Source organism: Quercus robur, chromosome 3 (genome assembly GCF_932294415.1).
Source record: "Quercus robur chromosome 3, dhQueRobu3.1, whole genome shotgun sequence".
Taxonomy (NCBI): Eukaryota; Viridiplantae; Streptophyta; class Magnoliopsida; order Fagales; family Fagaceae; genus Quercus; species Quercus robur.
Window position 1 is genome coordinate 39,314,800 of NC_065536.1, and position 9,077 is coordinate 39,323,876.

Sequence of the window (9,077 nt, forward strand, 5' to 3'; positions counted from 1 at the left end):
GTGTGTGGATGGTCAATTGAAAGACTAAATTCTATATATTATTTCATCTTCATATTTCTTTTTAGTTCATTTTATTTGGCAAAACTTTCTCAAAATATATATATATATTTGGCAAAAAGGCAAACTAGTATCACGAACCAAAATAAATGGGAACTTGTGGAGGAGAATCTATCCCAAAAAAAAAAAAAAAAAAAAAAAAAAATCCTCTTATTATGCCATTACCGCTGGGCTAGTTTATTCCAGCCCAAACTCGGTGAATGTACTTTGTATAGAATGAGAAAACCAAGGCCCAAAGACATTGAGTCAGCTCCCTATCTAAAGTCCTCCGTATGGTATGAGCTATCTAAACTAAAGTACTAGTTAGTGGTTACTAGTCATTAGTTGCATCTGCATATATCTCCAATCTCCATGAACCATGATTATTCCTGTTCCAGTTCCACCCTTGAAGCTTCTTCGACTTCAACCCCATCTTCCATATTTTTCTATTTCCCAAACTACCCCTCTCCCTCCACCTCATTTTCTCTCTCCTTCCCTTCACAAATCCACTCTTTTCCCCAGGTTCAAACCCACCTTCAATTTCTTCAGAGTTTCAAAACCTGAAGCACCAATTGCTACCAATGAAGGTGGTGAATACTCTTCCAATGTTTTTTCACCGGAACTTGAAGACTTGTCCCCAAACGGTGTCGTTTATAAGAAAACTCTGGCATTGGTTGAGTGCTCCATGTTTGCTGCGCTCACTGGCTTGGTCTACTTCTTGAGCAATTCTCTCTCAATTGAGGTCTCTTGCTCTTAAAACTCTTATTTGCAAAATGGGTCTTAGCCAATTTATTAGTTATTGCTCTCTACACTTTCTATCGCATTATTTGTGCTCTGTTCTTTTTCTCTTATAATTTATTTATGCTGCTTTTTGTACCGTCTCCTATGAACCATTCTTTATGTGTGTGTATATATTCCATGGCTTATTTTTTGTTTCCCTGCATTTTTTTTTAATTTTTTTAAATTTTTTTAGCTTCGCTGGTTTGCCTTTTGGTTTATATTAGCCATTAGCATTCGCACAAGTCTAATTCTATTTTGTTTGCAAAGCAAGTCTTTTATTTGTACTAGAAGTTTATTAGTCTAGGATTTAGTCTATTATATATAACATTGTTATGGTTTATTATAACACATAATTTGTACTATAGTCTAATATATTATTGACGTAGTCATTTAAGACTCGTGTGTTATTGTATTCTATACTTTACGCTTTCACTTCCGCATCCATACTAATATATTCAACATGATGTATCAATGCTAATATTTAACAGTTTCAAATTGGTTTTTATAAAATATAATTGGGTCTTCTTTTTTTTCCTGGTGCATATTGATTATTTTTATTTTGAGAATGGGTTTAAGAAACTTTATTCAAATGGAGAAAATTACTCCCACAAAAGAACTACAGAGATATCTGGGGGTAAAAAAATTAAAAATAAGACTAGATTTCAGAACCAGCAATATCCTTGGCTTTTCTATCCAGGGGGTGAACTACTGCGTTACAATGTGTCTTCATTTGCTTGTCCTTAATAAGAGTTCATATAAAGCCATTCAATCTTCTTCAGATTTCAGAGCATTGATCACAAACTCAGAATCGCCTTCAATTATCACCTCTCTGTAGCCCAATATTCCAATGCAAAATCTCTTGCTTTCAACCATCCAATGGGCCTGCACTTCTGCTACCAGCGAAACCCTTTTCTTTAAAAAATGGCCCCATCAAAGTTGATTTTAATGAGCTATTTTTCTGGAGGGGTCCATTCTGTGCTGCAAATTGCTGGAATTTGGGCAAGTGAGGGGGTGATGAAGGAGCCACAATACCATCATAGGCATGGTTGTCAAAATCGCGATTTGAATCGTAGGATCGCACGATTTTAAGATCCCACTTCACCAAAACATTTAGGATCGCACTAAGATCCTAAAAATGGTAGGATCGTACCTAGGTTCGTATGGGATCCTACCGATCCTACCAAAAACATAAATTTTTGGTTTTTTTTTTTTTATTATTTTTTTTGTGGGATAATTTTTTGGTTTTGATGAAGTTTCGTGATGGTATGATTTTTTTTTTTTTTTTTAAATTATGTTAACCTAAGCAAATGTTTTCTAGTTTCTATTTCACTTGCAATCAAAATGAAGGAATGCTTCATCATTTCTAAATAAAGAATCTGATGTTGACTTTGCTGCCTTTTAAGCTATAATGTTGTTAAATTTGTTTGATCAATATACTCATTTGCATTCTAATATTACTAAAATATTTTTTTATATATAATTTTATCAGCTATGCTTGTATTTGTATAATGATTACTTGATTTTTTTGAGCATGCTCTTTAATTGTTGTTGAGTGGTATAGCTTGAATAGTTGATTGTGAAATTATATCTTAATGTCTTTTGCAGCTCTAGTATACAAATATATAATGTCTACATAGATGGTGAAATGGATGATGATGATGATTAAAAATTTAGGACGGTGGTTATAAGAACCTTAAAATGGGAATAATTAAATGTTCACTTCACTTTAATATTCATCTTGCTTTTAGATTTCATATTGTAGTTAGCTAGTTTTTATTTGCTAACTTATTTTGTATTTCAAACTTGGAACTTAGAACTTGGAAAATATTTTCCATATGTTTTGATAAATATTTTGGTATTTGGTTGTTAATTAAACATTTATTGAACTTTTTATAGATACATTGGTTCAAAACTTAAATATATTTGTTTCGTTAGTATAGACTTAGCGATATATGACATGCAAATTACTTCATATGATGCAAATCTTAGTTTTTTTTATGGATGAATTTATAATTTACGTGATTATTCAACATACAAAGTTATTATCAATGCGTTTTTTTGCTTTAAATCTGAAAATATGTAGAATTTTACTATTCACGATCCGATTTTACGATCTATGATTCCACCTACCTTCAACGATCTTGCTTAGGATCCCGATTTTGACAACCTTGATCATGAGACATTCCTGAAGCACAGCATCTTGCAAAACCAGAATTTCACTAACAAGATCATCAAAAGATGCCAACGTTGTAACCCTCCACTAACTCATCCCTCCAAACTCATCCCACACATGTTGATTACTTATTTATAGAAATGTGCTGATTGTGTAGGAATTTCCTTTTTTAATAATTCATTTTCGATAGTTGGTATTATTATTCCCAAAAAGAAAAACAAGGAGCAACACCAAGAGCCTTGTTGCAGTGGCATTGTCTGCTCTCTTTGATAAGGTTTGAATTCCCCTCCTGCATTGTTGTAAGTACCGAATCATCCAAAAATAAAAATAAAAAGGAGAAAGTGGCAGCACACAAACCTGAAACCTTAACAAAACAGTGTTTTAAACACAAAGGAATGAACAACACAACTTGCCCAAGCAAGAACAGAAAAGGGAGATTCCTTTTCTTTTCTTTTTTCCTGCCCTGATATAAATAGCTAATTATAATGTTCTTCAGTCCCATGTAAATAGCTATTATGTGTCTCACATTATTTTTTTTTTCTTATGTATTGTGTCATGCATTTTTTTCTCAATAAGATATGGTTTTGCACAGAATTACTTTGGTTGTGTCTTCTCGTTGCCAATAGTAATCTCCTCGATGAGATGGGGCATTGCAGCAGGAAGGAAGACTATGGTTTGTAACCAATATTTCCACCATATTACAATACAGCATTTTTTGAAGATTTACATTGAGATCATTGTGTTATGTGTCTTAATTATTCTTCATAGGTGGCAACAACTATGCTATTACTTGTCTTGTCTGGTCCAGTGAAAGCCTTAACCTATCTGGTGAGCTTCCTTTTAAATTTTACAGCCCTCTGCATGAAGGATCATCTTGTTTTTATGTTTGTGTCTCTAGCTTAGTTCCTAGTCTTTTTTGAAATTTTGTAATCAAAACAAGTTTTTTTCTGAGCTCTTAATGATTTGTCTTTTGTGGATCTTTCTCAAGAATTTAGTACATTACATATACAAATACTGCATTTAATGAGCTTTCAGTTTCTAGAACTTTTTCTTGGTATTTTTTCTTCTTTTGGAGGGAGGGGGGTGTGTATCAGGTAGCCGATAATTTGCCAACTTTTTGGATATTTTGTTTTCTGCAGCTTAAACATGGAATAGTTGGGTTAACAATGGGCACTTTGTGGAGGTATGTGATGCTCAAGGTCTATTAGTATTGATGATTCTTCTTTTGATAAAGTGAAAACTTTTCTAGAAATTTTATTATTTTAAACTGTAAATCACTATTTTATTAAACTTTTGTACTCATCTGTCCCCTATGTTTTGTTTCCCATACATTGTCTACTACTTCACAGAGATGTGTTTCTGGTAAACAGTTTCTTGGCATTTCAAGTTTAATGTGTATATATATATATATATATATATATAATTTATAACATCTAAACTTTATGGATTCATTGTGAAGTGATAGATTAGTTTGCTTAGTGAATTCTGTTAATTTTGATAAGCAGTGGACCACTTTTTCATAATTCTTATTAGTTTTTAAATAGTGAATTTCCTTTCTCCAAAGCAAAAAGTATTTAGCAGTAACAGTTTGATGTTTTGATTTTGGTGTATTCTTAGGTTGGGAGCAAATTGGACTGTTTCAATTTTGTCGTGCACAACTGTAGTGTTTGCTCCACTTTGCCTTGAATTCCTTACAACTTTTGAACATCATCACCCTCCAGTTATTTTCAATTAACGAACTTATATATGCAGGTTCGAGCAATTGGTGCCGTGGGGTATGTCTTGATATCTTCATTTTTACTGAGGGAAAACATACTTTCTTTGGTAATTGATTTTCCTTTTACGATTGAGGTTTTACTTGAGTAATTGCAATTCATTCACAGATTTCTTTTATTTGCTTGTAGATCACCATTAACATTCATGCTTCTCTAACGTTCATGTTCACTGCTTTGGGTGTTCATACAATTCCATCAATGAACATGATATATGCCATTTTTACAACCTTGGTATCCTTAATTACTTACTTGCCCTTCTCCCTTGTGCTTTTAACTTCCTCCCTCTCTCACCTCAATTACCTGTCATGCATGAAAGACTCACGCATTTCCCCTTCTATTTTATTAGGTTTTATTGAATAGTGGATGCTTCATATTCTTGCTCCACCTTTTGTATTCAGTGTTCCTTACCAAGCTTGGGATGAAGGCTTCATTGATATTACCAAGATGGATAGAGAGGGCCATATAATTGCCTCATTGACTCATTTTTAGCGTATGTAATACCATGCACTAAATGGCCGATAGCCGTTTAACTCAATTGGCACTTTTTGGTGTTTTCAACGGAGATGCCAAATGTTCAAACCCCTCTCCCTATTTGGTTAGAATTGGTATATGTATTAAAGTCCATGGTTCCGTCATATATTCAAGTAATTTGAATTGATAAATATATTTGATATCTCATTGCAATTACTGTCATTGAGACTACGTGCATTCTCTCAAGAATCCAATTACTTTATTCTTCTTTGTTTTCGTAAGTTTTATAGATGTAAGTGCAATTACTTGCATCATGGAGCCATGAACTGAGAATGGACATCACCAAAAAAACACGGAAAATGTGGAAAATTCAATGTATAATTACCTTGCATGGATAATCTATTTAGCTAGAACTTGAGCTTATACTGAACCAGACAATGAGGAACTAGAGCAACCTTCAGGTTTACATGTTATCTGTGGTTCCTATCACCCAAGGGCGCATATCACTTGCAATGGGTGAATATGCAATCCCTTTCTTGTAACCAAACTAGGCAATAACCAACTCAGTAAAATAATGCCAACTCAGCAAAAATACCATGCCATCACCAATTCAGCAATAACCAAAAAACCCATATATTTATTTCTAGTAGCCAAATTATTCTAACTCTTTTCTTGTAACCAAACAACATCAAACTCCATCAACCGTGGACGACAAAACCACACAAAATCTAATGCCATGGCCACCACCCACCAGTGAAGATTGTTCGTACATAACATTAATGACATGGGCTTGCTTCACATAAAAGAGGAATCTTTTGTTACAATCGAAGTAGAAGTAAAAGTGACAAGGATTATTCAAGAATCATAGTCGATTTGCTTTATAAAAAGAGATTATCAATGAACTTGTACAAAATGGTTTCGCATAATTCGGCCAATTGACTTTTTATACGCTTATGAGGCTATTATGAAATATTTGCTGATGGGTGAGACAAGCTCTTTTTTATTTAGTTTCTGGTTTCTCTTAGCTATATGGTTCATCCAAGGGAGAGATCAAGATATTTTTGGTCGGTTGTGGGTGAGGCACGTGCTCTAATCCTTTGATTCGCATGAATTGGATCCACTAATGTTAAGATAGACGACCAAGAAAGAAAGACTCCATGCTCTCCTGGTTGATCGTAGTCTTAGCAAATACCATGCACAAGACCTTAGATGGAAGATTCATAACGGTAGTAGCTCCCTCCTGCTGAGGCAATTGTAGCAACTCCGACAACCATTGATTTTCTCCTTTTGTTTTTCCTCTCATTGGTACTCATCAGCAAAGAGCTGAACCAAACAACACCACTACTTTGGCACTTGTTTCAGTAGTGAGGGGCCAACGTCAGACTTTGGGATGAGGGATCATCGATTTAGTCTTTGTAGTGGTTTGGCAATCAGTTGTGGGCATTTTCGCTCTTCATTCGTCTCTGTGTGTGTGTGTGTGTGATTGTTGGGTGGCTTTGGTGAGTTCGGCAAGGGAAAAAGGGAGATGGTGCATGGTGGACATGACTTCAATTGTTTGGGTAGAGGAAAAGGAATTAAATATGTGGGTTTTTTTTTTTTTTTTTTGGGTTATTGCTGAGTTGGTGATGACGTGGTATTTTTATTGAGTTGGCATTATTGTACTGGACCACCTCTTTTGATTGTAGACTAGAGATTGCATATTCACCAATTGCAGGTGATATGATACCATCACCCAATTACTGTAATTTGATTTAGGTTTTGGTAATCTCTACTAATTTATCTATCAATCATCATAAAATTTCCCTTTTCCATTGTTTTAAGTGCAGTCGTCGATAGGTTATTGGTATAAGACATATTCTTTAAATCTGGACAGAATAAAGAATGGGAAGATGAGGTGCTAGGGTAATTTGAACTTTGGATTATATATATATATATATATATATATATATAACATAAGAAGATGCCAACCAGTGGGACTACAAGGCTTTTTATCCATTCATCTTCATTTTTTACTAAAGAGAGAATTTTATAAGGATTTATTGTTAGTTGTCATGTAAACTACTAATATATGACTTTCCATCTCAAAAATAAAAGATAAAAGGAAAGAGGTCATTTATAGGTAAAAATATTGCTAACAATTTTTTTTTTTTTAATATAAATGTCTCAATTTTGTTGTGAAGACTTCTTGGATGTCACACTTCGAAAATATATAAAAATGAGGGAAAATATACTTTACAATTTACACCTTATAACGTTAATTAATTGTTAACATAGTTAGTAAAATGTAAATCGTATTGTAAATCAATTTTTGATCTTTGGTTTTTTCATATCATATACTACAAGATACCCAAACTCCTAATAAAATTTATGAAAATAATTATAGATATACATATATAAAAGGTACATTCATTCTAAATTTATAAATTTCAACAAATGACTAAGTAATTAGTTATGTAATAATATTTTGGTGAAAATACTATTTTGGCCCTTATATTTTAGGATCGCAATTAATTTGATCCTTACATTTTGATAGCAGTTAGTTTAATCCCTATTATTATCAACTTGCAATTAATTTGATCTCTAACGTTAACTCATTAACGGAAAATCGCCTATGTGACAAACAATATGCATGGTTGGCATACTTCAACTTGGCATAACTACTATTTTTGTTCTATAACTTCCATATCTTTATCACCCCAATCAACGTACTGTTTGAATTTCTTTAAAACAATGTACGAAAAAGTTATAGAATGAAGAAGGTACTCTTAGAGAATGAGAGAAAATTTTATAGAAGGGATGCACTTAACCTAATCTTGTTGGATCGATTAAGCAGGTAGTGAAATCCATGGAAGTTGCAGAACAAAAATAGAAGAAGCAAATGCAAATTATTAAAATTTATGTATATGTTTAGTCGAAATCGAGAACCACAAGCTCAAAAAAAAAAAAAAAAAATTATTGGAAGTTTCAAGACCTTTGGCCCTCACCTTATAAAATTAGGGATTTTAGAAATTTTCCTAAACTTGAACTCACATGTGAACAAAAAATTTGGGTTTTTATTTTTTATTTTTATATATTCTGAGGTGGCAGTATAATTAGCAATTGATGTGACATGGAAAATCCTTTTTCTTTTTTTTTATTCCGTTTGACACATTAGATTTTCTATTCAAGAGATAACAGTAAAGGCCAAATTGACAAAATTGAAATATTAGGTACCAAATTGACACATTGTGTAAGGATAGAGACTAAATATATAAGGTACCAACTATATAATTTACCCTTTCTTTTATTAAACACTGATGTGGATGGTACTTTTTTTTTTTCTGTTAATGTTGATGTCTATGATTTCTTAAATATTGTAAAATGTATATGTCTCATTTCCCTTCTTACATGTCATGATAAAACACTACATGTCAAAGGATGCTTAGTTTCGGAATCAGAAAAATGGCTAGGGACTAGGGTTTAGTTTGAATTTAGTTTTACTAGCAAACTTCATAGATTAATCATGACTAAAAATAATAATATTTAATAAAAGGGAAAATTAGTTCATTTTAATATTAAAAATATCGTCAACATTTCTTCCTTTTCTTTTAAAATAATAATAATAATAATGTTGGATTACTTTTGTTATGAAAAAGAGTATGTATGTCACAGATTGAAAATATAAAGAAGGGTATTATACTTCTTCCTCTATAAGATTAGACTCCATCAATAATTTCAAGTATAAAATTTACGAGTTAGTTTTCATACGAGTTTTAACATTCTTTAGTTAGATGTTGGGCTTGATGCTTGGTCCATTTACCTTTTATTGTGTCAGTTTATTTTTTATTGGTAAGGTAAAACAA

The 9,077-nt window shown here is 32.6% G+C and overlaps 1 protein-coding gene across 5 annotated transcripts; it reads left to right on the top strand.

The window, feature by feature from the left end:
* Window positions 1-325: 325 nt before the first annotated feature.
* On the top strand, window positions 326-5,457 carry LOC126717984 (uncharacterized). 5 transcript variants are annotated; one of them, XM_050420003.1, is made up of 8 exons: window positions 327-778; window positions 3,582-3,662; window positions 3,758-3,817; window positions 4,129-4,172; window positions 4,607-4,649; window positions 4,742-4,813; window positions 4,894-4,995; window positions 5,163-5,457. In XM_050420003.1, the coding sequence occupies exons 1-8, from the start codon at window positions 416-418 to the stop codon at window positions 5,184-5,186; spliced, it is 789 nt and encodes a 262-aa protein (XP_050275960.1). In that variant the 5' UTR covers window positions 327-415; the 3' UTR covers window positions 5,187-5,457. The 5 variants fall into 5 exon arrangements, with proteins under 5 accessions (XP_050275961.1, XP_050275959.1, XP_050275960.1 ...); XM_050420001.1 differs by having other exon boundaries at window positions 329-778; window positions 5,111-5,457; XM_050420004.1 differs by lacking the exon at window positions 4,894-4,995 and having other exon boundaries at window positions 326-778; window positions 5,111-5,457.
* The last annotated feature ends 3,620 nt before the right edge of the window (window positions 5,458-9,077 follow it).